The sequence below is a fragment of the Rhinoraja longicauda genome, chromosome 13, assembly GCF_053455715.1.
Source record: "Rhinoraja longicauda isolate Sanriku21f chromosome 13, sRhiLon1.1, whole genome shotgun sequence".
Taxonomy (NCBI): Eukaryota; Metazoa; Chordata; class Chondrichthyes; order Rajiformes; family Arhynchobatidae; genus Rhinoraja; species Rhinoraja longicauda.
Genome location: NC_135965.1, coordinates 5,087,952 through 5,115,844, shown reverse-complemented (window position 1 = coordinate 5,115,844; position 27,893 = coordinate 5,087,952). Strand labels below are relative to the sequence as shown.

Below are 27,893 nucleotides of genomic sequence, written 5' to 3'. Positions count from 1 at the left end.
AGTCTACAAGCGGGGCAAGGACATGCACCTGGCGGACACCCTTTCTCGAGCTCCGCAGGCAACCTGCGGCTCTCCTTCGACAGGGGTTTGCCGTCATGATGGTCTCCTACATCCCCACGTCCTGCCTGGAGGACCTGGCAGCCCAGACTGCCGCCGACGACACCCTCCTAGCACTATCCTCTGTCATAAGACACGGGTGGCCGGTCAAGCAGAACAGACTGCCGGTTGCCTTACGGCCCTTCTTCTCCGTCCGCGACAAGCTCGTCCTGCAGGGTGGTATTGTCATAAAGGGCCAGAAACCTGTGATTCCTGCCTCCTTACATGGCAAGTACTTCGACAACGTCCATGGGGGACACCCAGGCAGAGAAGCGACGATCTCGAGAGCTAAGAGCATGATCTTCTGGCCTGGAATGTCTGACTATATTCGTCAAAAAGTAGAGTCCTGTGCGGTGTGCAACAGCCTGGTGCCGCACCAGCAGAAACAGCCGCTCCTCACACCCCCGGTTCCTGACCTCCCGTGGTCCATCGTGGCAACTGACATTTTGGAGTGGAACGGGAAGCGGTACTTAGTCATATTCGACTCGTACTCCGGGTGGTTAGAGATCGATCTGCTCCCGAGCCTCACCTCCGCGGCAGTGATCCAGAAGCTTGCACGCCATTTCTCTGTCCACGGGGCTCCTCATCGCCTACTCTCCGACAACGGCAGCCAATTCTCCAGCCTCCAATTCAAAGAATTTGCTGCACGCTGGGACTTTTGCCACATCACTAGTAGCCCCGAGTACCCTCAGTCTAATGGGCTAGCGGAGCGTGCCGTCCGGAGTGCCAAGCAGGTAATGGAACGTTCCCGCAGAGCGGGATCCGACGTTTTCCTCGACTTACTAAACCTGCGGAATATCTCCCGCGATACGATCCTTGGTTCACCCGCACAACGCCTAATGTCCAGGCAGACAAGAACCACTTTACCCATTGCTAAACATACACTGGAGCCACGAGTTCGCTTTCCATCTGATGTTCAGTCCCAGCTGCAACGGAAATGTGACATCAAAAAACGCTGGTACGACAAGACGAGCAGGCCTCTGCCACCACTGGCTAACGGTCAGGTGGTCCGCCTACGAACCGAAAAAGGTCACGACCGACTGGGGGTGATATCTCGGCCAGCGCCCGAGCCTCGTTCATATTTAGTCGAAGCCGACGGCGGAATTTACAGGCGCAACCGACAGCACATCCTGCCAGTGTGCGAACCAGCACCACCTCTGTTCCTGCCCGACCACTCAAATTTAACCCACCCGCACCCCTCTGGGGACACCGGCCTGTCTATGCCTCCGCTGCCCGGTCTGTCAGCCCTTCCGGCCTCGCCACCTCATCTCCCGCCATCGTCTCCCGTCCCATCGCCAGCAATGTCACCGCACTCTCTGGGGCCGGTTCCAGGCCTAACTCTTGAACTTTGAGTGACATTGAGTTGCAACTCATAGTTTATTTGTACTCAAGCGGAGGTAACAATACGTACTATCGTCTTCACAGTCTGGTCGCGGTCTGCCTGGAAGGCAGCGACCGGCAGCGTATATAGTCAAGGTGGGGGTGAATATCTGGACTGGATCGTGTGTGGAATGTGTAGCATGTGACGCTATATATATATAGTGAAGGTGAACTAGCATGCACAATCTACAGGTCCTGACCTAAAACTTTGCCTGACCACGTTCTCCAGAGACGCTGTGTTACTCCAGCACTTTGCGTCTGTTTATAAGTCTATTGCTTCAGTCTTGGAAAACGATTGCACCAGCATTAATTATTCTCTAGATTTCATCTAGAAAACCTGTAATTCAAATGCAACATTTCACATCAAGTAATTAATGCTTGATTCGAGGAGAGGCTAGAGGAAATGCTGGATAATTATCATGAATGGCAAGTCTGAATATTATACCTTTCCAAATCATGGTGACCCTAATTGATCAATAGAAACATATTTAAAACAAGGTGCTTTGTATTCTTTAGTTGAATAGTTGAGAAAGTTGTGGGATAAAAACGTTCGGTTATGACGTTTAACTGATCAGTCGTGTGGGCCAAGGCTCCGGCAAATTCAAAATATTTTTTTTATATTCTGACGTTCAGACTAAACTATTTATGACCTAATCATTTATTAAGACATTCAAATTCCTTATGATGTCGAAAAATTGAGCGAAAAGCCGAGCTAAAGACCAGAAAAAGACAGATGCTGAAATGCTACAGGCAAGGCTCTGGCGAATTCAAAATATTTTTTAATATTCCGGCGTATAGATCAAACTATTTATGACCTAAACATTTAAGTCATTCATAGTTCTTATGATGTCGAAAAATCGAGCGAAAAGCCGAGCTAAAGACCAGAAAAAGACAGATGCTGAAATGCTACAGGAGGGACACGTGGAGGACCCAATGGCCCCTAAAGAAATGCTAGCTCAAGAAGAGACTAGCCATGACGAGAGTCTGATTTTGTCAACCATACAAGTGCTGAGAAATGACTTTTCCACAGTTACAAGAAATAGTTTCCCCCAACAGAGAGATTAAAGAAGTTATAGGAGCTTTCTCCGAAAGACTCACAATGACAGAGACCCGCATCAACACGGCGGATGACCAGATTACATCGTTAGCAACGGAGGACGGTGCCACACGGAAGAAAGTCCAGAAGCTAACCTTAAAGGTGGAAGAGATGGAGAACTGCCAACGCCGTTCAAATCTGAAACTGGTTGGATTACCCGAGGGGGTCATAGAAAGGAGATGCACTTACATTCTTAATGGAGTGGCTGCCTAAGGCTCTTAATATGGATGTAGGACCACAAGTGACCATCGAGCAAGCCTACAGGATAGGCAAGATGCCCCAGATCCAGGATGGGTCCGATGGGGAAAAGCCACGGATTCAACTCGTGTAATTCCTGATGTACCGAGACAGAGAACGAGTGATGAAAGCAGCACGCCCGAAAAATGCAGTCACTTTTGGAGACAGCCGTGTTATGTTCTTCCCGGATTTATCGGCTGAAGTTCAAAGACAGCGGAAACTTTTTCACGGGGTGAAATAAGAACTGCACTATTTGAATATTGGGTTTGGACTTTTGTTTCCGGCGAAAATGCGGATTCTACACAACGGCTGCTGGCACTACTACAGTTCCCCAGCTCTGGTTGAGGATTTCATCCGAAAGATACAGGAGCGCCCCAGCCATCATGACGCACGGCCCGGGTCATCAGTCAGCTGAAGAGCGGTGAGCAGCGGAGCTTTTGGTCTTTGCGGTAAACTAATATGTAATGGTAGGAATAACTACCAAAATAATCATATTCCTCTTACGCAAGGGGAGTTGCAATACTTGTGCACAAATCTGTTCCACTACGGATTCATAAAACCATACAGGATCCAGCAGGCAGATTTGTAATCATCCAGGGCTCATTACTAAATCAAGAAATAAATTTAGTAAGTGCATATGGCCCTAATAGCGCCGATACAAATTGTAATAATAATCTGTTTCTTACATTATCAACATTACATGGTTTCATCAGTATAGCAGGAGACTTTAACTGTACTCTTAATCCAAAATTGGATAAATCCTCAGGAGTGGATACTTCTCATATGCAGTGTCGGAAAATAATACAACAGTTTATGTGTGAGTTGAACCTTTGTGATATTTGGAGATATAAAAATCCTTCAAGGCGGGAATATTCATGTCACTCTGCTGCTCATAATTCCTATTCACGCATAGATTATTTTCTCATTTCTAAACCAATGATAACCTGTGTGAACGATTCAGTGTATTGTCATTTCAGATCATGCTTTACTACTAGTTAGTTATACTGTTAGGACAGCTAGTAGAGGCCTTGCTGTGTGGAGATTAAGCCCACGATGGTTATATGTTAAAAAATTCCTCAAATTTGTTGGAAAAGATATTGATACTTATTTCCAACTGAATACAACTCAAACTTCAGCATCAACTAGATGGGAGACATTTAAAGCCTATAATCGAGGGCAAATGATCAGTGATACAAGTAGCAGCTCAAATAAACAACACCTGAAATTGATAGTTAGACAAAGATATTAAAGAACTTGAGATAGAAATTAATCTTTACGATATAAAAGAGACCAGACAGAAATTGGCAATTCTCAGAGCACAGTACAAAGAATTGTCCACAAATAAAGCAGCATCCAGCCTAATGAAACTGAAACTGACATTTTATGATCAAGGAGAGAAGGCAGGGAAGCTATTGGCCTGGCGTATAAAATCATTGCAAAATGAAAGATCAATTTTGGAAATTGAATCTGAGGAAGGGACAACAATAATAAATCCACAAGAAATTAACAATATTTTTCAATCATACTACTCAAAACTCTATACCTCAGATGTTCCAGCCATCTCACAGACCCTCCACAACCTCCTAGACCAGTTAGAGATACCTGTTGTAGAAGGAGCTAAAGATGAGCTTAATTGTCCAGTTGTACTATCAGAACTGTCGGATGCCATTGTCAGTATGAAAGGAGGAAAGGCATCAGGGCCAGACGGTATACCTATTGATATTTATAAAAAGTTTAAGGACAAGCTACTCATCCCATTATGAGACATGTTTGAAGAATTGGTTGGAAAGGGTGAGCTGCCACCATCACTATGGAATGCACTTATAACTTTAATATTAAAGCCAGGAAAGCCCTCCACAAAGTGTGAATCCTTTCACCCTATCTCTTTGATCAACTCCGATGTGAAAATAATAGCAAAAGTTCTTGCACGGAGGCTTGAGAAACACCTGCCATCTATAGATCAAAATGGTTTTATTAAAGGAAGACAGGGCTTCCATAATATACGTAGAGTGTTGAATATTATATATGCAAAGAGGCACCAGATGCGGCTGTGGTAGGACTTGATGCTGAAAAAGCCTTTGATAGGGTCGAACATGAATACCTATTTGAAGTGCTTAATCGTTTTGGAATTGGCAGTTACTTCCTCAATTGGATCAAAGTCTTATATTATGATTCAAGGGCTTCAGTGATGACCAATTATATGGGATCAGAACAGTTTTCTCTCTTCAGAGGCACACGGCAAGGGTGCCCCCTGTCACCTCTACTTTTTGTTCTGGCCATTGAGTCTTTAGCTATTGGAATTAGAAGCAACAGCGGGATAGCTGGTATTAAAATGAATGATATTGAGAATAAAATAGGCATGTATGCGGATGATATTGTACTTTTTTTAACGGATCTGAAACAATCTATACCCAATTTCCTAGATTTAATTGAAACATACGGAAGTTTTTCAGGTTATAAAGTTAATACATCTAAATCTACGATCCTATTTCTTAAAAGTTCTGAAAGACTAACCCCTCCGCTACATACTCCTTTCAGAAATGTTTTGGAAAGTTTTACATATCTTGGAGTAAAAATCACTCCAACAATAGAATCCATTGTGCCCACTAACTATAATCCGGTGGTTAACTCAGTGGTAGAATCTATTAACAGATGGAAATCCTTACCATTATCCATGATTGGACGTATTAATGTTCTCAAAATGAACATCCTTCCTAAATTCCTTTACCTCTTTCAGAAATTCCTTTACCTCTTTCTAAAATTCCTTTAAATCTTTATCTATATTCAGCAAATATATCCACACTGAAAAAATACACTTTAAATCCCTTCGTAAAAAACACACTGATAGTGTGGCATGAAGTGTTAAATTATCTGGGGGAAAATCCTCCTCCATCCCAATTTTCACCAATCTGGGGAAATAGAAACTTTACGCCAGGCACTAACGATTTGGGTTTTAAGATATGGGCAGTAAAATCTCAGATTTATATAATAATGATATTCTTTTAAGTTTCAATGAAGTAAAACAAAAATTCGGACTTGACTCAAAACATTGTTTTAAGTATCTCCAGATTAGAAACTTCATAGCAAAGACGCAAAGCTCACTAGGTCTGCCAACTCAAAAGTCTTTAGAAAAGACGGCTTTAAACCATCATGAGGCAGGTGGCCAAATCTCACGGTTTTACCAAATTATTATGGCTACAGCAAAGGAATCTTCAGAAGATAAAAGGCTTGCGTGGTGTTCAGATCTTGATGAAGAAATTACTGTAGAAGAATGGCAGGATATATGTTTACAATCTCAAGTCCAAACAATAAATACGCGGTTCAAATTACTCCAGTACAAATGGATAATGAGACTATATATTACTCCTGTTTTACTGCATCGTATTAACCCGAATACACCTGATCTGTGCATCAAATGTGGTGTACATGAGGGTAGCTTGTTTCATTGCCTTTGGGAATGTCCCACCATCCAAGAGTACTGGAAGGAGATAATAACAACTTTATCTATTGCCACAAAAGAGAAGCTTCCACTCTGTCCTGAACTTTGTATTTTTGGGTGTTTTCCAGCAAGCTGTAAACTTAACAGTACAGATAAGAAGATGGTTATATTTTGTCTGCTTGAAGCTAAACATAAAATTGCTTTGTCATGGAAATCGGTTTATAGACCAAACAAGCAAAGTTGGGTTGATGGATTACTGCAGTGTCTTGCTTTGGAAAAACTTTCATATATAGTTAAGGGGAAATACGACACCTTTGAAAAGATTTGGGGCTCGTTTATGAAGTTTCTGGAGGGGAAAGATTTTACTGAGGCCTTGTAGTGAACTGCTGACTGTCTTTATTTTCATTGTGATTATTGTCTGGGTATGTTATTAAAGGTGGGAGCAGTATATATATATACTGTATATATATATAAAAACATGTACTATAGCAGAAACGTGCCTTACTTCCTTTATATTTAAAGTGCCTTTAGGTGCCTAAAAGTGATCTTGCTGTTGATGTGCCTTGTTATGTTATGTTATTTTATGTTATGTTAAATGATTTTGTATGCTATTTGAAAAAGCAATAAAAATAATATTTAAAAACAAAAGAGATTTCTTGATTAGTAAAGGTGCCAGGGGTTATGGGGAGAAGGCAGGAGAATGGGTTTGAAAAGGAAAGTTAGATTAGCCATGATTGAATGGTGGAGTAGACTTGATGGGCCGAATGGCCTAAATCAGCTCCAGAACTTGAGATTCAAAAAAGGAAATGAAGTATTAATAAGATTAATTGGCCTCACATAAACTAGACTAACCTAGCAAAGCAAGATGTCATTATAACAGTTTCAAAACTTTAAGATCTATTGGCTCACACAGAAGCAGAAGGTAGAGAAAATGACATGGTTTCCATAGCAACTGCCATAACATCAGGCTATTTTATTTATTTATTTTACATCCACTGAAGTACTTTTGAAAAGTAAATACTTTTGAAATGCCTTCTATCCATTTCTCACAAGTGAGTAACGTTTTAGGGTTTAGCCACTTTTGTGAAGTTATCCTTTCCCATGTTAGGTGTCAGTTCTCAGGGATCTCCAGCAGTACCCAAGTCATCAAACAGGCAGAGCAGCAGTCACACTGAAGATTTCTTATAGACAACTAATAAGTTTAAAAAAAGCTTTTAACTAACATTTTACAAACCACAAAAATGACTGCAAGTTATGTTCAAACTTAAAAACAAGCATTGCTGAATTTTGAAACATGCCTGAAAAAATTGATAATCCATCATCATATAGAAACTGAACGAAGCCATATTAATGATTAAAAAATGTCCAGAATCTTTTTAAGAGTTAAAAATTAATTATAAGTTCTGACGTTCCAATCAAATGACTAATATATATCTCAACATTACAAGGGAAAAGATTGCAAAGCAAAGCACTTTATGCAGAAGCAGAGATTCATTTGGAGCAATTTATAGGTTTCTACATGATTAAGAAGTAGCAATAAGTTTCAGTGTTTTGACAGTGCAAGTTTCACTTTTGTGACAAATGCAAAATTAATTTTATAAAATGTTTTTGTATACTATCAAATAGTTTTCACATTACAACCTACAATGAAGGTGTGTAATGAAATGATCTATGGGGAAGGAGGCTGTTTTTCATGGGGAAATTAATATTCATAACCTGATGCATCTAGATCATTTGACTTTGAAAGCAACACAGCCACAAAGCTTTTAAAACCCGAACAGCATTTACTTCAATTTCAATGAATGAAATTCACTCATTTCAGAGATTTGTTTTGGATTACTCTCCATGACAGAAAATGATTGGAATGAATCCAATAATTCATTAAGGAGCCAATAATTTCCTGAGTAGGTGTAGATCTTAAAATGCTGCAATTATTTGAAACTATTATATACAGCTGCAATGCTTTTGGATGGAAAAGTTCCAGTATTTTGGCCCATTGGCAATGTGAAGGTGTGCATCTTAAAAAAAAAACAGAGATCATTGGGGTTTTGTCTTTTAAACAACAGCAATGCAGGACAAAACCTTTGTAAGCTGTTCTGTGGAGATGATACAATGATGGTGATGCAAATTTACACTGATTTTACTATATGCAAGATACCAATAAACAAAACTGCTTGGTAAGTGAAACCACCTAAGGCATAAATATGCACATCTGAAGAGTCACTTGACAAATAACTAAAACTGGCATGGTGGCTAATTCTGTGGTGGAAAAACAAAAAACATAAGTAGATTATATCCAAAATAATAAATGAAAAAGCTTCTGAACTGCCAGTATTCAGAATGTCTTGAAGTAGCTATAAAAGTCTGTACAAAACATAACAAATGGTCTTGGCACATGTCAGACTTGATAACATAAATAGAAGATGATTTGGAATTCTGCAAAGAGATTATCGAGGATAATTCTAGTCAAGAAAAAAAGCCTTCAAGACTAGAACAGACTACGAATACTTGAATTACTCAAGAGTCATGTCCTAACTCATAGTAAAAAGATTGGAATTGAAGGTCAGCCATTATTTAAGAATGCCAAAACAAGCTCAAGGGGTTAAACCTATTAAATATCCAGTTACAAAGGGAAATAGCTGTACGTCGGGGCATAGCGTTCCAGTGCTTGTCCAAACTTTTAGCGAAGGGCCCTTTTTAAAAAGGGTTAGGTCCTCCGTCCCCAATCTAAATAATACCATACAATAATTTATGTGTGTGTAATGGTTACACATAAAAAGCATGTTCTGATAATGCTTTTAAGAAAATAGGTATTTACTTACAGATCAGTGAATTGGATGTACCTGCTTCTCATTGTGGAATCTGTTGTCAAATGGCAGCTGTGATGAGGTATTTGATGTATTCAATATGGAAACAAAGATTTCAGGCTTTTCAATTTTTCTCCTAGCTTCAAGTAACACAACTGCATCAAGGCAGTGTTAATGAACTGACTTGAGGCCTATGATTTGCATACTCACTTTGTTTCTCTTCCTTGCATCACGAAATCTGGGTTTGATCCTGGCACGAAGGGAGATTAAACGGTGGACATAAGGAAATTGGTGGAGAGTTTTATAATTGGTCAGCTGCTCTTTCTTGAAACTAAGCAAACAGGCCATTTATTCCTTGACTCCCCTACTACTCATTCTAGTCACATCAACTAATGTTCTTATTTGTTGGCCTTTCAGTCCAGTCCATACACCACAGCAGTAAATGTCCATTTAAAAATATAAATAAAAAGAGAAGCAGTTGGAGCCTGAAACGTGCAAACCCACTGGCACCACATGTACAGTGGTAAGTAGAATAGGATGAGTATTTGGGAATGGAGAGAAGGGTAGTACTCAACCAAGCGAGCTCTGGAAACTCTGTCTAGTCCAAGCACCCAGCTTTAAATTAACTACTTCACATAATTATGCCCATGTTCTCTGATTGTATTTATAAGCACCAGAGAACCTGGGTTGAAACCTTAAAAGAAAATGTGAATCAAGTGAGGGACCAGGAAACAGTAATCTACTTGGTTTGATTCTCAAAATATCAAGTTTAGAAAAATGACTTAATTATATACATATTTTTTGAAAACTTCACAAAGATAGTTTTTGATTATCAACCCCAAAGAGTTTTTGACCAGGACTGTCAGTTCGAAAACATTCAAAAATTGCATTTAGCCTTAGCACATCTCTTATCTCAAAAACATTAGAACCTCAAGGAAATCTTGACTCCATATTCTCTAACGTCATCAAAAGCTTAAGCAGATGGAGTTCAGATATCTTCACAAATCATCTTTAGTGCAATAATCTTGACAAAACAACTGATGGCAAAACTTTCTACATAAACAACACTTTTAAGCTAATTATTTAAATCGGCAAATTATTCAATGTTATTTAACCACGGAGTGATGGGGAAGTTATCTGAGATGTCTTTACAGCACACGAGAAACAGAGTAACAATGTGGAAAATCAATCATCCACAGGATCACCATAGGTAACGCAATGGGAAAGCCACAAGATTAGTGATTCAGAATCTGCAGTGAAGCAATAGGGCTTCATGCGTATCTCAATACACTCCAAAAGATCTTGTGATCTCAGTTTTAAGAATGACTTCTTTTTGGAAGGCGCTGGTGTCAGTTCAACCAGATCTCTGGTACTCAACTGCTGCAATGTCACCATGCTGGCTGAGCAACTATCCACAATGAAGATTTCCCATTCAGGAAACTTTTTTTGAAACACTTTAAAAACAGTGCAAGTTAAATTGGAACACAAGCTCAAGAGTAAGTACATTTTAATTATTTTAATCCTCATTCATTTTGAAATATTCAAGTACAAAAAAATACAATAGACAAAGATAAAATTAACCGTGTCGGAAGGAACTGCAGATGCTGGTTTACACCGTAGACACAAAATGCTGGAGTAACTCAGCGGGACAGGGAGCATCTCTGTGTATTTGTGTAACACAAATTAACTGTGTTTTGGGCCAAATTAAATGCCAAGCAGCAATGGGAGCTTGCGGCATCACAAGCAGACCTCATTTAATTAAGATAAGATATTCAGGCCATATTATAGTGAGAGTAAAGATCAAAACTTTACATTTCAACATGTTAAAGGTTTCATTTATCATGTAGAATTCATCAATGGTAGCTGTGGGATTTTCCTGCTAAAAGTACATGTGGGGATATCCAGTAGATACTATCACTTTCATGAAGTGATGGAAGACAGTAGATTTGTTGTCATTATTTTTGTAAAATTTGGCTTAAAACCAATTCAACATTTCATGAATTATCAATCTTGGTTTAACTAAACTAGCTGCCTTAGTAGACATAGTACAGCCAGGATGGTTGGATGGTATTGAGAGAAACTCTGGGGAAGTAATTATTAAAATATTATTTTTATTCTTAGGAGTGACTATAAGTTCTGTGTTTATACTGTCGACCATCAACTATGCTTTTCATCTCTTTAAATTTCTGTTTGTTCTAACATTAATATGACATTTGCAATTAGTGGGTAGATTGGGATTATTATTAGAAAATGGATCAATGTCCATTTTGGGCTCTTAACACCAGCAACGTATTCTCAAGTTAGGCAGAAGCTTTAGTGTAAAATATCTGAAGCAACAATATTCCTTGGCCCAGTTATAGGTGTACATCATTCACTGACTGTATTTTTCCATTTCCCGATAAATGTTTCCATGATTTCTGGAGAAAGAGAGCATTTAGTATTGAGTTTGACACAGTTTAAAAAAAAAACTAGGACTACTGTCCACTAAAAAGCCAATTAAGACTGTGGAATTCTCTTTCCAAGTAAAGCTTGTCCTTCTTTTGCTGAAGGTTCTTCTGACATGAAAACATTCTGTGTTAGTACTACCTACATTAAAAGCACCTGAATCACTATCTTGATAGCATCTTTTAAGGTTCTATTCAATTATTTAAGTATGTATTTTACATGTGTATCTTACTCACATGATCATCTGATGACAGATTATAAATTCAAAGCAACACATGAAGCAAATGTAATTTTTGCACCCTTAGATCCTTCAGGCTATAATTTGAAATGAATTAAAAGCAAGAAAATTAAACCACTCCACAAGTTTGATTGAAGAAACAAGGAGTGAACATTCGGAGAATCAACCATCAATGTGTACCTGTCAAATTATTTCATTTTCCCCATCTTAATCATGTGCCGATGATCACACTGACATGGACATGCAACACTGAGTACCGTTCATTGTTTTATTATTTGTTAATTATTTGTTTTCATATTTCCTCATTTGACCCAATTTGTGTATTTTTGTGCAATGTTATATTAAAAAATAATGAAATCAACATCCAATAAACATTTTGAACCAAGCAACTTTGTTAACAGGTCATACTCACTTGATACTGTCAGTGTGAGTCTTGTATTCCATTATGGTATTGGGTGGCAAATTTAGAACACGTCGTAATGTGTCCCGTATTCGTGCTGTTGTAGCTTGGTCACAGGCAGTTTTATTCCATATGGAGATAATATCTTCCTAATATTAAAAAGAGAATCCAGAGTGAATTCTGGTAATCTACTAATTGACAGTGGTGTCTAGATGCAAGTAACCATCAGAAATATACCAACAGCAATTTGCCTTTATACTACAGCAGCATTAATATAATAATTATCGAAATGTTCCTCACAAGTAGATATAAGAATAGGCGATGTGTCGACAACGTGGCTTGCCCATTGGAGTTGTTCAGGTATGAAAGACGCAAAGCTGGAGATGGTAGCCATCAGATAGTGACTACTGGCAGATTTTACAGAATGCAACATTGATAACCTTTCAATAGACAATAGGTGCAGGAGGAGGCCATTCGGCCCTTCGAGCCAGCACCGCCATTCAATGTGATCATGGCTGATCATTCTCAATCAGTACCCCGTTCCTGCCTTCTCCCCATACCCTCTGACTCCGCTATCCTTAAGAGCTCTATCTAGCTCTCTCTTGAATGCATTCAGAATTGGCCTCCACTGCCTTCTGAGGCAGAGAATTCCACAGATTCACAACTCTCTGATTGAAAAAGTTTTTCCTCATCTCAGTTCTAAATGGCCTACCCCTTATTTTTAAACTGTGGCCCCTTGTTCTGGACTCCCCCAATATTGGGAACATGTTTCCTGCCTCTAACGTGTCCAACCCCTTAATAATCTTATACGTTTCGATAAGATTCCCTCTCATCCTTCTAAATTCCAGTGTATACAAGCCTAGTCGCTCCAGTCTTTCAACGTATGATAGTCCCGCCATTCCGGGAATTAACCTAGTAAACCTACGCTGCCAAAACTTTCTCCAGATCTCTTTACATTGTCTGCATCGCCAATCCATACAAAAACTGGGGTTCAATAGACTATGACCAGAATGATCAGTTTAAGGTCTTGCTCTCAGTTTCTCAGTTCCTCAGATGGTCAAAGGCAGTGGTAGATTTTATCTGTAATATTTTGCTCCAGCTGCAAGTTGGCTTCCTTGAAATATGAAGTGACCAGGGTGTAATGCTGGAGGAGAGCAGGGAAGAGATAGCAGTGTTGTTTTCCAGATGCCTAGTCTCACGCCCCACCCTCCTGCACATTTTGGTAAAAATCAATAATGGTTTTAAGCTCTGCCTCCGAATGAGCACATGAACAAGGGTTGAGTACATCCCATAACTCGAAGCTTGCGACTGTTGTATCAGAGCCAAAATAATTCACAAATGTAGCCTTGTACATCAACTTTTCTACTGCAGTGAGCTTGCTGGGAATGGGATGAAGTATTGCAGCTAGGAAGACTGAAGAAAAAGGATACAAGGGGGGCATAGCTTTGTTTAATACCACATTGTGCTGACATTAACACTGTAATGTGCCCATTAGTAAGAATTCCGGGTTGCATGTCATCATGGAGTAAGAGGAGGAGGAAAGAACTGCAGATGCTGGTTTAAATCGAAGAAGGGTCTCAACCTGAAACGTCACCCATTCCTTCTCTCCAGAGATGCTGCCTGTCCCCCTGTCCCGCTGAGTTACTCCAGCATTTTGTGTCTACCATGGAGTAAGAGGATGGTGAAGAATCTTTTTCTGAGGATAACCAAATTTGAGAAGGATTCTCCATAATTACTCTCAGTTGGAGTTGAACATCATGCCCATAATGCTTTTTGACAGATAAAATCCACATTGTGACTCTGGAAGTAGTACATCAGCTACGGGACACGGAGACAAGCTCTTGCAATGATTTCCTTCATGGCAGATTGCAGGGAGAATCCTTTATAATGAATGCAACTGTACGTCAAGAGAGTCAAGAGTGTTTTATTGTCATATGCCCCAGATAGAACAATTAAATTCTTATCTGCAGCAGCACAACAGAATATGCAAACATAGTACATTGTAAACAATATAATAGACGAGAGAAAAGAGAAAGAAAATAAATAAATCAAATCATCCTTTTAAATGATGCAATCCTTTTAAATGGCTATAATTATAGGTCCCGAGATCCACTAGCATGCTTTCAAGTTCTCTGATGAGAACATGATTGCACCAGAAATGCTTCTCCGCCTCGTTTTCATACTTTTGAGATTTAATTTGCTCTGGAGACATTATTTATCCAGTGTTGGATTCTTTCCACGTTGGGAAGTGCCATGGTTGCAGTAGACTGTGTGCAGCGGAATGAAATCAGGCACACTCACGTCAGAGATAAGAGCCCTGATTAAAACTTTCAAAGCTCTCCTTCCAGCAGCCTCACAATTTTAAGAGCTCCCCTCTCCTCTTGACACTCAATGGGCAAGTTCTTAGATGCAAGGACGATAGGCAATTTATACACCACTGGAAAATGAATGCACGTTGTGGCCATTGGTTATTGTTGGATCGGCCATACTTTTTCCATCTACCATCAGTTCTATGGAACACAAGGTTTTTATTGTTCCTCGGTCTCCAAAAGTTGCTTTCTCTACCCTCAAGTCACAATAATGCTTACTAGTCTTGAGAATGCTTGGCACATACGATGAATTAGAATCCGGCTTGGTCATTCTCATCAAACCAGTCTTGGCGTTGTCAAAGACGGAAATTGAATCGCTCCAAAGGTGACAATTATAGATGATTTTTGTGCTTTCTAGGAATAATGGTTCAGCTCTTAGGTTGGCTACGAGGCACCGATTAAGTAATTCTCTTCAAAGGGTCTTCATATTGCATTTCCTATAGCACATTTCTGTTGCCATTTAGGAGTCAGGTCGATGGAGATTAAAAAAAGATTAGAAGGCAGTTAACCCAGCCGTGTTCAGTCTGTCACACAGATGTCATTGTGGCCCTTTCATTTGTGTGATAAGGATGCCTTGGTTGTAAGTGTCACAGGAGATATTGCACTTGTGCATCTGATGGAATAGGACAATTGTTAGGAGATGGCTATTTCTAAGCATTTCATTAGTGGTACTGCACGACATATTAAATTTAGAATTTCCCTCTACTTCTCCACTAATTATACCTTTCAAGAGCTTTAAGTTTTTACAACTTTAGCATTGAGGCTGCCAAGGAAAATCAGGTAATTTTCCTTTGGGACCTGTGTCAGGGATTGATGAAAATTGGAGTGGAATTCTACTTTGATTGTTCTCAAATGTCCATGAGAAAGCTTGCGGACCATTAATAAATATTTGCATCACCTTGATAACAAAAAAATGAATCCATTTTACAAAGCTCTATCTTCAACCTTTGTGGAGTTTGAAGGCCTCCCTTTGTTGTTTCTAGAGTTGGGGGGAAAAGCACATTGATGACCAAAATGTGTTGGTTATACAACAGAATGAATCAGGCGATCATAAAATAGAGTCATTTGGCCCATATATCCCTCTAAACCTTTACTATCCATGGATAAATGCCTTTTAAATGTGATCATTTAAAATTTGGGGGGGATCGTACCCAAGTTTCTTAGATTCTTTCACCTCTCACCTTCAACCTATGACCTATGACTGATGCAAATTCCATCAGCATGTACAATGCCCTACCAGGGGCTCAAACACACTGGACAAGGTGTATACCAACGTAAAGGACGCCTACAGAGCTCTCCTTTGCCCACCCCTGGGACAATCCGATCACCTCTCACTGTTTCTACTGCCCGCATACAAACCCCTCATCCGCAAGACCAAACCTACAATAAAGACGGTCAAAATATGGCCCGAGGATGCCACCCTACAACTCCAGGACTGCTTTGATCGCACCAACTGGGACCTGTTTGCACAACAGGCGACCTGCGGTTCAGAGGTAGACTTGGAGGAATACACATCCACTGTGCTCTCCTACATCAACTGCTGTGTGGAGAATGTCACGGAGGACAAGGAAATAAAGATGTTCCCAAACCGGAAACCCTGGATGAATAAGGGGGTACAGAACCTGCTGAGGGCACGCAACAAGAGCAGCCCTGCCTGCCCCCACAGCGATATGACACTGACCAACGAACTAAACACCTTTTTTGCCCGCTTCGAAACTGGCAACACCACCTTGAGTGGAAGAACCCCAGCCGAGGCGGAGGGACTGATCTTGCAACTGAGCACACAGGAGGTACAACACGTTCTGCAAAGGGTCAACCCACGCAAGGCTGCAGGCCCGGACGGAGTTCAAGGAAGGGTACTGAAGGACTGTGCTCAGTTGGCTGAGGTATTCACCAGGATCTTTAACCTGTCACTATCTCTGGCCACGGTCCCCAAGTGCCTGAAGTCGGCTATCATAGTACCGGTGCCGAAAAAAGCAAAGATCACCAACCTGAACGACTACCGTCCGGTTGCCCCAACTCTGATAGTGATGAAGTGCTTTGAAAGGCTGGCCCTCTCACACATCAAATCCAGCATCCCTGACTCACTGGACCCACATCAATTTGCATACAGGGCAAATAGATCCACAGAGAACGCCATCTCTCTGGCTCTTCACACTGTCCTGACTCACCTGGAGAGACAGGGCACGTACGTGAGGATGCTATTCATAGACTACAGCTCTGCCTTCAACACGGTCATCCCCACCAAGCTCATCACCAAACTCCACCAGCTAGGCCTCAGCTCGTCGTTATGCGACTGGATCCTGGACTTCCTGCTGGAGCGACCGCAGGCAGTGAGAATGGGCCCGCACCTGTCCTCCACTATCACCCTGAGTGCCGGCACACCACAGGGCTGTGTTCTGAGCCCCATGCTCTACTCCCTCTTCACACACGACTGTGTTCCTGCATTCGACACAAACACCATTGTCAAGTTTGCAGACGACACAACGGTGATCGGGCTTATCACCAACGGTGATGAAACAAAATACAGAGCGGAGGTGCAGAACCTGGCGGTATGGTGCTCTGATAACAACCTGTCCCTAAATACCACCAAGACCAAGGAGCTGATCATCAACTTCCGTAGGTCACATAACGGGGAATACGCCCCGATCTCTATCAACGGGGACAGTGTGGAGAGAGTGTCTAGCTTCAAGTTTCTGGGCACTCACATTTCGGAGGACCTAACATGGTCCACTAACACTGCTGCGCTGGTCAAGAAGGCACAGCAACGACTGTTCTACCTAAGAACACTGAAAAAGTCTGGTCTACCCCAACAGCTGCTGACGACATTCTACCGCTGCACCATAGAGTGCATCCTAACGCATGGCATCCCTGTGTGGTACCTCAGCTGCACGGAGGCAGAGAGGAAAGCTTTTCAGCGGGTAGTCCATAGAGTTCAGAGGACCATCGGAACACAGCTACCAGACTTGGAGGGCATCTACAACACACGATGCCTCAGAAAAGCCACCAGCATCCACAAAGACTCTTCACACCCCTGCAACAGTCTGTTCGAACTCCTTCCATCGGGCAGACGATACAAGGCCTTCTACGCCCACACCTCCAGACTCAGGAACAGCTTCATCCCCAGGGCCATAGCTGCTATGAACCGGTCCTGCTGAGCCGGATGGTCACATCGCACAGTGATCCGGCACAGATCCACTTGCACTTTATTCTGTCTTAAAACTGTTACAATTTGTTTCGTTGGGTTGCTGTTGTTTAAATTAATTAAATTATTGCATCGTATGGGAGGCACATTCCCAATCTCGTTGTACCCCTGTACAATGACAATAAAGATATATTGTATTGTATTGTTGTAGTTTTAGACTAGCCTTCCCTTCTGCCATCCCTTCGCTTACTTCACCAGTTAATTCAGATCGTTTTGTAAACTTAGATTCCTCACTGCAACAGTTTGGTGTCACCTGCACATTTACTAACCATATTAACTGCACTATCATCCAACTCATTAATATAGATAACAAACAACAGTGGACCCTGTAGCCCACCACTGGTCACAGCCTTGCAAACAGAAAAGCCCCGCACTACCACCCTCCACCCACTCGACAAATTCACCCTGGATCGCATGTGATCTCACCTTCTGGACCAGCCTACCATGTGGAACCTTGTCAAAGGCTTGCTAAGATCCATATAGACAATGTCCACTGCCCTGTCTAAAACACTCTTTTCAAATAGTTTGGACATGATTTACCACACACAAAGCCACGCTGACTCTCCCTAATCAGTCCTGGCTTATCCAGATTCAGGTCGGTCTGTGTCCATCAGAATCACCTCCTATAACTTGCCCATCACTGATGTCAAGTTCGCCGCTCTTTAGGTCCCTATCTTTGCCTTGCAGCCTTTTTAAATAAGGTACAACATTAGCCATCCTCCAGTCTTCTAGTATGGCCCCAGTGGCTAAAAATGTTTTTTTTCTGCCAGGGCATCAGCAATTTCTTCCCTAGATTCCCACAAATGTATTTCCATATTCCTTATTTTCTTTACCCAAATCTGCTTCCCTCGTCCCAACCAATTAGTCTTCATAATGGAGGGACTCCATCCAAGCAACATCCTGGAGAATCTCCACTGCACCCTCTCCAGTGCAAACAGATCCTTCCTATAATGTGGCGACCAGAACTGCACATGGTATTACATCTGTGGCCTAATGCAACTTTTTTTGTTATATAGTTATTCCATATATTTTCTGTAAGTTTTTTTTCACCACCTTATCCACTTGTGCTATTGCCATTCAAGGTTTAGAACATGTATACTGTTCCTCTCTGTTCCTCAGTACTTCCTGAGGTCCTACCATTCACAGTCCATATCCCAAGTCTATTCGTCCTCCCAAAATGTATCATCCCACATTTTTCTGAATTAAATTCCATCTGCCATTGCTCTGCCCATCTTAGCAACTCATCACTATATTCAGTAGCCAAAGACTATATCCCTCACTATCCACAACACCACCAATTTTTGTTTCACCTGCAAATTTAACAATTATCCCTCACAAGTTGCCATCGAGATTGCTAGTATATATATAACAAACAGTAAGAGTCCCATGTTCGATATCTACAGAGAGGAAGTGGCGCAGCTTGTGAGCTGCTGAGAATATAACAATCTGTCTCTGAACGTCACCAAGACCAAAGAGATGATTGTAGACTTGCAGGAGAACGCAGGCTGCCCACTCCCCCCTGCACATCAATGGCTCCGTCATGAAGAGGGTGAGCAACATCAAATTCCTAGGGGTGCACCTCGCTGATGACCTCTCCTGGTCTCTCAACATGACACACCTGGCCGGGAGGGCTCAGCAGGGTCTGTACTTCCTCAGGAGGCTGAAAGGAGCGAGGCTTCCCCTACCCATCCTCTCTGCGTTCTACAGAAGTAACAATGAGAGCATCATGACCAGCTGCATCACCGTCTAGTACGGCAACTGCACCGCATCAGGCAGGAAGATCCTGCAGTGACTAGTCAGCACAGGGGAGAACATCATTGGGGAGCCACTCCCATCCATTCCGGACATTTGCAACAAAAGATGCCTCCGAAAAGCCTCCAACATTATAAAGGACTCCTCCCATGGACCCTTTGCCCCTCTGCCGTCCGGCATGAGGTACCGGAGGATCAAGGCCAGCACCACCAGGATGTGCAACAGCTTCTTCCCCCTAGCTGTTAGAATGATGAACACCCTGCTGCACCCCAACGCACATACACACTTCACCTAAAACACACACATGCGCTGCACTGGCACCTTACATCAATATCAACTACTATGCACCTTGCACCGTGAGGAACGACATTTCGTTCAAATGCATACTTATATGTTTGAATGACAAGTAAATTATTATTATTATTATTATTATTATTATTATGATTATTATTATTATTATTGTGCACTTCTGGTCCCAGGTTTCCAATAGCAAAAGCAATCCTGCGCCATCAGCCTCTACAGATGACCAAGATGGGTCTAACTTGCCAATTTGCTCTGGATCCAATGGATTTTATTTTTTGATCAATTTCCCATCTGAAACCTTAACAAAAGCATTACTGAAGTCTACATAGAGCACATCAGCAGCATTACCCTCAATGACAGACTTATGTCTTTCAAAAATTCAGTCACATTAAATTTAGCTATGGCTGTTAACCTTAATTAATTCTTGTTCCCGGATTTGTCTTCCAATCATTTCCCAACAACTTTAAACTATCAGTTTCTAAGTACTTATTTATCCCTGTTGCCCTTCTTAAATAATGGTCCTTATTGGAGCTTGATAGCACATTTGACAACATCTTCCCATCATTAGAGTGGTAGACTGATTCAAGCAGTAAATTATCAGATTGATTGGGTCCATTTTTTGTAAAGAGGACATACCTGGCAATTTCCCACAGTGATGCACCAATAGTTGAATTGTAAATGTCAGGGACCAGCTTGGCTGCAGAGTTGCTCATTCTGAAGCACACGTCTTCAGTAGACACGCAGAGTTTCAGAGTTTTGAGTCATTTTTTGATATCACATGGAGTGAATTATGCTTATCCATATTTCTCTCAAGCATATCCAGCAATGTCCAAGGCAACTAAATGCACAAATCAATTAGCCGCCTTCTGCAAAGCCACAAATTCTTATGAGCAAAATTTAGGTCTAACCTGGTACTCTTGGAAGCTGGTACGTTATTCACACTTCAGTCTTGCCCTGCGTGAAAATCAATCATGCCTGATATAGTAGTGCCATGTAATTACAAAAAACTGATGGAGTGACATAGTAAATTACATTTCCTATTCAAGAGCGAGGGGCTGAGCAGAAGCAAAATCTTGCATATTATAAAGTAGTGTGATCATGGTGTGAAAGAGGAAGTGTAAAAGGGAAAAGCTAAAATCACTGATCTTGGAATAAGAAAAAGATGAGGTGAGGACCAACTGTGTTTTGAAGAGGAAAATTACATAAAAGCAGAAAGTCATCATCAATGGTCACTGACTGTTAGACTAATAAAGACTAACACCAACATCTCCAGACAACTCCATCCATACACGGAGTAGTAACTGACTGTAGTGGTGCACTTTTTTGGAAGATGGTGGATTTGCTAAGCTGTTTTTAAAAAATTGACAACATATGTGGCCATACTTTTGCCTGACACAGCATCCAGATCCTTAGGGATCTGTTGTTAATGTCTCTAGTCACATCCCTTCACTGCAACTTCATAACTGACTAAGAGTGCTTCGTAGAGTCCTAGAATGGAGGTCCTCTTCAACATGCATATTTAATACAAGGTCTGAAAATAATGTCAACAGCTTCCCTGGCTTGCTATGATTGTTCAAAACAAAAGTTAAGGATTGACAATGATTACAGGTACGGAGCACCTCAATTTTATTAACTGTAGGCAGCATTTCACAGAAGTTAGATCCAATGAATGAGTACAAAAATCCCAAATAACATAACAGGTGCTGGCTGTATGTTACAATGATGGTAATGCAACTTGCTCATGAATTTCAAATATAAAATGCACCAGGACAAACTCGCACAGGCTTCTTGCTCATCTATTCCCTGCAATAAATTTGGAGGCCAACAACTATTCTTAGGTCAGATCACAGAAACTTTGACATAAAAACAAAGTTTTGGACTAAAAAGTAAATTTTCTAAAAACATTTTAATACAGTAGACACAAAATGCTGGAATAACTCAGCGGGACAGGCAGCATCTCTGGACAGAAGGAATGGGCGACGTTTCAGAAGGTGGGTGGGAGGAAATAAGAGCACCCGGAGAAAACCCACGCAGGTCACGGGGAGAAAATACAAACTCCAAACAGCACTCGTGGTCAGAATCAGACCCGCGTTTCTGGCGCCATTAGGCAGCAACTCTACCTCTGCGCCACAGATTATACTGGAATTCCCCAGCTCACTGAGGATCACAGGTACAGCACCACGAAGGCCTCCATTGTGTCCGGAAACTGGGTCGACAGGCAGGCTTGCAAATAAGACTGAAGTACGGGGGACAACAACATACCTCGCTACCATTCTACTGACCAATGATCAGGCACTAGAAAATAAAGCAGGGAACTTAACAAGGCCCCTTTATCAAAGATAGATGAGGGAATGCTGTCTGCTCTGTTTCACAGAGGCATGGCAACCCCAGCTCCCCAAACACAGTCCTCTAGCCCAAACGTTTTTACAATCATTAAAAGGAGCTAACGGAGGCATCAGGGAAACGGAAAGGCGGTGGCACTTGCCTCATGGTAAACTCTTTGTGGTGTCATAGAGTCATAGAGTGATACAGTGTGGAAACAGACCCTTCGGCCCAACTTGCCCACACTGGTCAACATGTCCCAGCTACACCAGTCCCACCTGCCCGCATTTGGTCCATATCCCTTCAAACCTGTCCTATTCATGTACCTGTTTCTTAAAGGTTAGGATAGTCCCTGCCTCAACTACCTCCTCTGGCAGCTTGTTCCATACACCCACCACCCGTTGTGTGAAAACTTTACCCATCAGATTCCCATTAAATCTTTTTCCCTTTACCTTAAACCTATGTCCTCTGATTCTCGATTCAACTATTCTGGGCAAGAGACTCTGTATTTACCCGATCTATTCCTCTCATGACTTTATACACCTCTACAAGATCGCCCATCATCCTCCTGCACTCTAAGTAATAGAGTCCCAGCCTACTCAACCTCTCCCTGTAGCTCAGACTCTGGCCCTGGCAACATCCTCGTAAATCTTATCTGTACCCTTCCCAGCTTGACAACATCTTTCCTATAGCATAGTGCCCAGAACTGAACACAATAGGCTAAATGTGGCCTCACCAACGTCTCATACAACTGCAACATGACCTCCCAACTTCTATACTTATTGCTGCAAAACCACCCACTTTTTTATCATCTGCAAATTTGCTAATCTTGCCATTTATGTTCTCATCCAAATCATTGATATAGATGACAAACAGTAATGGGCCCAGCACCGAACCCTGAGGCACACCACTAGTCACAGGCCTCCAGTCCGAGAAGCAACCTTCCACCATCACCCTCTGCTTCCTTCCATGAAGCCAATTTTCTCTCCTTGGATCCCAATGCGATCTAACCTTCCAGAGCAGCCTATCATGCGGAACCCTGTGAATGCTTTGCAGAAGTCCATATATACATCTACAGCTCTGCCTTTATCGACCTTTTTGGTCATGTCTCCTCCTGATGCTTATACGTGGCGATCCTGTGCAACTCCTGATCTCCGCATCTAGAACATCTGCTGTCAAACTGCCACCCCATTTACTTCCCGAGGGAATTTGCATCCATCATCATGACGCCCGTCTACATCCCACCTCTGGCAGACATTTATCTAGCACTGGAGGAGTCAGAAAAACGATTCCAGAACATTCCAACACCATTTAGGATATGGCATTCGTTGCATATTCGGTCCATTAACACTGCTGCGCTGGTCAAGAAGGCGCAGCAACGACTGTTCTACCTGAGAACACTGAAAAAGTCTGGTCTGCCCCAACAGCTGCTGACGACCTTCTACCGCTGCACCATAGAGAGCATCCTAACCGCATTGCATCCCTGTGTGGTATCTCAGCTGCACGGAGGCAGACAGGAGAGCTGTTCAGCGGGTAGTCTATAGAGCTCAAAAGACTATCGGAACACAGCTACCAGCCTTGGAGGGCATCTACAACACACAATGCCACCAGCATTCACAAAGATTCCTCACACCCCTGCAATAGTCTGTTCGAACTTCTACCATCTGGCAGATGCTACAAGGCCTTCTACGCCCGCACCTCCAGACTCAGGAACAGCTTCATCCCCAGGGCCATAGCTGCTATGAACCGGTCCTGCTGAGTCGGATGGTCACATCGCACAACGAATCGGCACAGACCTACTTGCACTTTATTCTGCTTTAAAACTGTTTCTAATTTTGTTTCACTGGGTTGTCTAAATTTATGCTGATTAGCTAATTAATTTATCGCATCGTATGGAAGTCGCATTCCCAATCTCGTTGTACCCCTGTACAATGACAATAAAGATATATTGTATTGTATTATATTGATAACACATCATTTTCACATCTCATAGCTCTTGGGTGGTCTGATGGTATGACAATCTCCCTCAGAGATCGACATCAGAAGACCCTTCAGAGGGTGAACACTAAAAAAACATCTGGACCTGATGATATACAGCGGGGCTGGAGAGCAAAGATCTGCCCAGTAGAAGTTGGATGTCGAGGATTTGTGGCAACATCAACCGTAAGACTGATGAAGGACCTGGAGATCAGTGGACAAGCCCTACGCCAGGCTATCAAGGAAACATCACAGGTGGCAGAGCGGAGTAGCCAGTGGCTCTGGCTGAAGAGGAAAGACCCCATCTGGTCTCCCAAATAAGCCGGCTAGGCAGATGCAGAGGGGGGTGGTTCTGGGACGCCAGAATGCACTGCTGAGCCTACTGGAGACGTCGTGGGTCCAATCAGCGAAACGTCGATGAAAGTAGGTGCCCACTTGATAACCCAAATGACGTGTCTGCCTAGCCTTTCTCAACATCGAAGGAGCATAGGTGAGTGCATAAGCCTCCCATCACCACCGGGAGCAAGTTGACATTTGGCACTTTGGATTTCTAACATCTTGTCCTGTGTATTTGGAAACCTGGTCCCATTCTCAAAACCTGTGCAGACCAACTGGTTGGAGTTTTTGCAGACATCTTCAACCACTCATTACTGAGGTATGAGGTTCCCATCTGCTTTAAAAGGGCATCAATAATACCAATGCCCAAAAAGAGTAGGTGACATGCCTCAATGACTACCGACTGGTTGCACTAACATCCGTGGTGATTAAGTATTTTGAGAGGTTGGTTATGGCAAATATCAACTCCTACCTCAACAAGAACATGGACCCACCATAATTTACCTGCCGCCACAACAGGTCAATGGAGGATGCGATCTCGCTGGCTCTCCACTCTGCACTGGACGACTTGGACAATAACAACATAAATATCAGGCTGTTGTTCGCAGGCTACAGCTCGGCTTTCATCACCATTATCCACTCCAAATTGGTTACCAAGCTCACCGAACTGGGTTTCTGCGCATCCCTCTGCAATTAGATCCTCAACTTCCTCATCAACAGAAAACATCATTACGAATTTGCAGCATTGGTTCCTGCTCGATCAGCACAGGAGCACCTCAAGGCTTTGTGCTCGGCCCCCTGCTCTATTCACTCCATACCCATGAATGTAGCCAGACACAGTTCTAACTCCATGTTCAAATTTGCTGACATCACCACGTTAGACGAATTACAGATGATGAGTCAAGAGTACAGGGAGATCGATTGACTGATCGAATGATGCCAGAACAACCTGGATCTAAAACCAAGGAATTGATTGTTAACTTTAGAACAGGAAGGCCGAGGATCCACAAACTTGTCTTAGAAACATAGAAACTAGGTGCAGGAGGAGGCCATTTGGCCCTTCGAGTAAGCACTGCCATTCATTGTGATCATGGCTGATCATCCACATCTTCATCGATGGGATGGCGGTGGAGAGAGTAATAACTTCAAATTCCTGGGTGTGCATATCTCTGAAGATCTATCCTGGGCCCAGCACATTGATGGTCTTTCTTTATGATTGCATCAATGTCTCTACTTCCTTAGAAGATTCAGGAGATTCCATATGTCAACGAATACTCTCTTGAATTTGGCAGGTGTACCTATTGACTGGATGCATCACAACCTGGTTCGGCAACTCAAATGCCCAGGAATAAAGAAGATTGCCAAATGTGGTGAACACTGCTCAATCCATCACCGTCAAAGGGATCTATAGGAGTCGCTGCCTCCTGGAAGGCAGCCAGCGTCATTAGAAACCCACACCACTCTGGTCACACTCTCATTTCACTCCGGCCATAAGGACCGGGGGTATGGGGAGATGGCAGGAACCGGGTACTGATTGAGAATGATCAGCCATGATCACATTGAATGGCGGTGCTGGCCTCCTCCTGCACCTATTGTCTATTGATGAAGGTATAGGAGCCTAAAAATTATATCATCCCGGTCAAGAACAGCAACTTCCAAACAACCAACAAGCTATTAAACAGTACAACTTGGGGGTAGGGTGTTGACATGGATAGAAAATTGGTTGGCAGACAGGAAGCAAAGAGTAGGAGTAAACGAGTCCTTTTCAGAATGGTAGGCAGTGGCGAGTGGAGTGCCGCAGGGCTTGGTGTTGGGGCCGCAACTGTTTACCATATATATTAATGATTTGGAAGAGGGAATTAGAAGCAACACTAGCGAGTTTGCAGATGACACAAAGCTGGGTGGCAGTGTGAACTGCGAAGAGGATGTTAGGAGGTTGCAGGGTGACCTGGACTGGTTGAGTGAGTGGGCAGATGCGTGGCAGATGCAGTATAATATAGATTATCGAGGTTATACAAGGTAATACGAGGTTATCCACGTTGGCGGCAAAAACAAGGAGGCAGATTATTATCTCAATGGTGTCAGGTTAGGTAAGGGGGAAGTGCAGCGAGACCTGGGTGTCCTTGTACACCAGTCACTGAAAGTTGGCGTGCAGGTACAGCAGGCAGTGAAGAAAGCTAATGGCATGTTGGCCTTCATAACGAGAGGATTTCAATATAGGAGAAAAGAGGTCCTTCTGCAGTTGTCTAGGGCCCTGGTAAGACCACATCTGGAGTATTGTGTACAGTTTTGGTCTCCTAATTGGAGGAAGGGCATCCGTGTAATTGAAGCAGTGCAGGTTCACGAGATTGATCGCTGGGATGGCGGGACTGTCATATGAGGAAAGATTGAAAAGACTAGTATTCACTGGAGTTTAGAAGGATGAGAGGGGATCTTATAGAAACATAAGTCTGAAGAAGGGTCTCGACCCGAAACGTCACCCATTCCTTCTCTCCCGAGATGCTGCCTGACCTGCTGAGTTACTCCAGGATTTTGTGAATAAATACCTTCGATTTGTACCAGCATCTGCAGTTATCTTCTTATAAAATTATAAAAGAACTGGACAAGCGAGATGCAGGAAAAATGTTCCCAATGTTGGGCGAGTCCAGAACCAGAGGCTACAGTCTTAGAATAAAGGGGAGGCCATTTAAAACTGAGGTGAGAAGGAACTTTTTCACCCAGAGAGTTGTGAATTTGTGGAATTCTCTGCCACAGAGGGCAGTGGAGGCTAAATCACTGGATGGATTTAAGAGAGTTAATAATAATATATTCCTTTATTCGTCCTACACCGGGGACATTTACAGTTACAGCAGCAAGGTGGATAGCAAGAGAGCAAGAGATCATTCATTATAAATAAAAGATAAATAAATTGTCTTAGCTGTTATTGTTGACTCGTCTGCTGGGAGCAGTGCTGGTTGTGCAGTCTCACAGCAGCGGGAAGGAAGGACCTCCTATATCTCTCCTTCACGCATTTGGGGTGAAGGAGTCTGTCACTGAAGGAGCTACTCAGTGCAGTGACAGTGTCCTGCATGGGGTGAGAGTCGTTGTCCAGCGGCGATGTTAACTTTGCCATCATCCTCCTCTCTCCCACTACCTGCACTGAGTCGAGGGGGCAACCCAGGACAGCGCTGGCCTTCCTGACCAGCTTGTCAAGTCTCTTCCCTTCCGCCGCTGAGATGCTGCTGCTCCAGCAGACCACTCCATAGAAAATGGCTGATGCAACCACCGTGTTGTAGAAGGTCCTTAGGAGTGCCCCCTGCACTCCAAAGGACCTGAGTCTCCATAGCAGATAGAGTCTGTTCTGGCCTTTTCTGTATAGCGCATCGGTGTTTTCGGTCCAGTCCAGTTTATTGTTGAGGTAGACACCCAGGTACTTATAAGAATCCACCCTCTCGATGTCCATTCCCTGGATGTTCACCGGTGTTGGGGGGACCTGGATGCGCCTGCGGAAA

General features: G+C 42.6%; 1 protein-coding gene across 9 annotated transcripts in view; it reads right to left on the bottom strand.

Annotated features, from left to right (window-relative positions):
* Positions 1-27,893, bottom strand: part of eif4e2 (eukaryotic translation initiation factor 4E family member 2) — a 400,744-nt gene that overhangs the window by 350,489 nt on the left and 22,362 nt on the right. For 4 of the 9 annotated variants that reach the window (XM_078410248.1, XM_078410250.1, XM_078410247.1 and 1 more), the window contains exon 6: positions 12,151-12,287. In XM_078410248.1, coding sequence (XP_078266374.1) covers positions 12,151-12,287 — 137 coding nt within the window. Of the gene's footprint in view, positions 1-9,070; positions 9,128-9,265; positions 9,306-10,546; positions 11,473-12,150; positions 12,288-27,893 lie in introns of those variants that run through there. The other 5 variants (XM_078410244.1, XM_078410241.1, XM_078410242.1 and 2 more) reach the window with 3 other exon arrangements.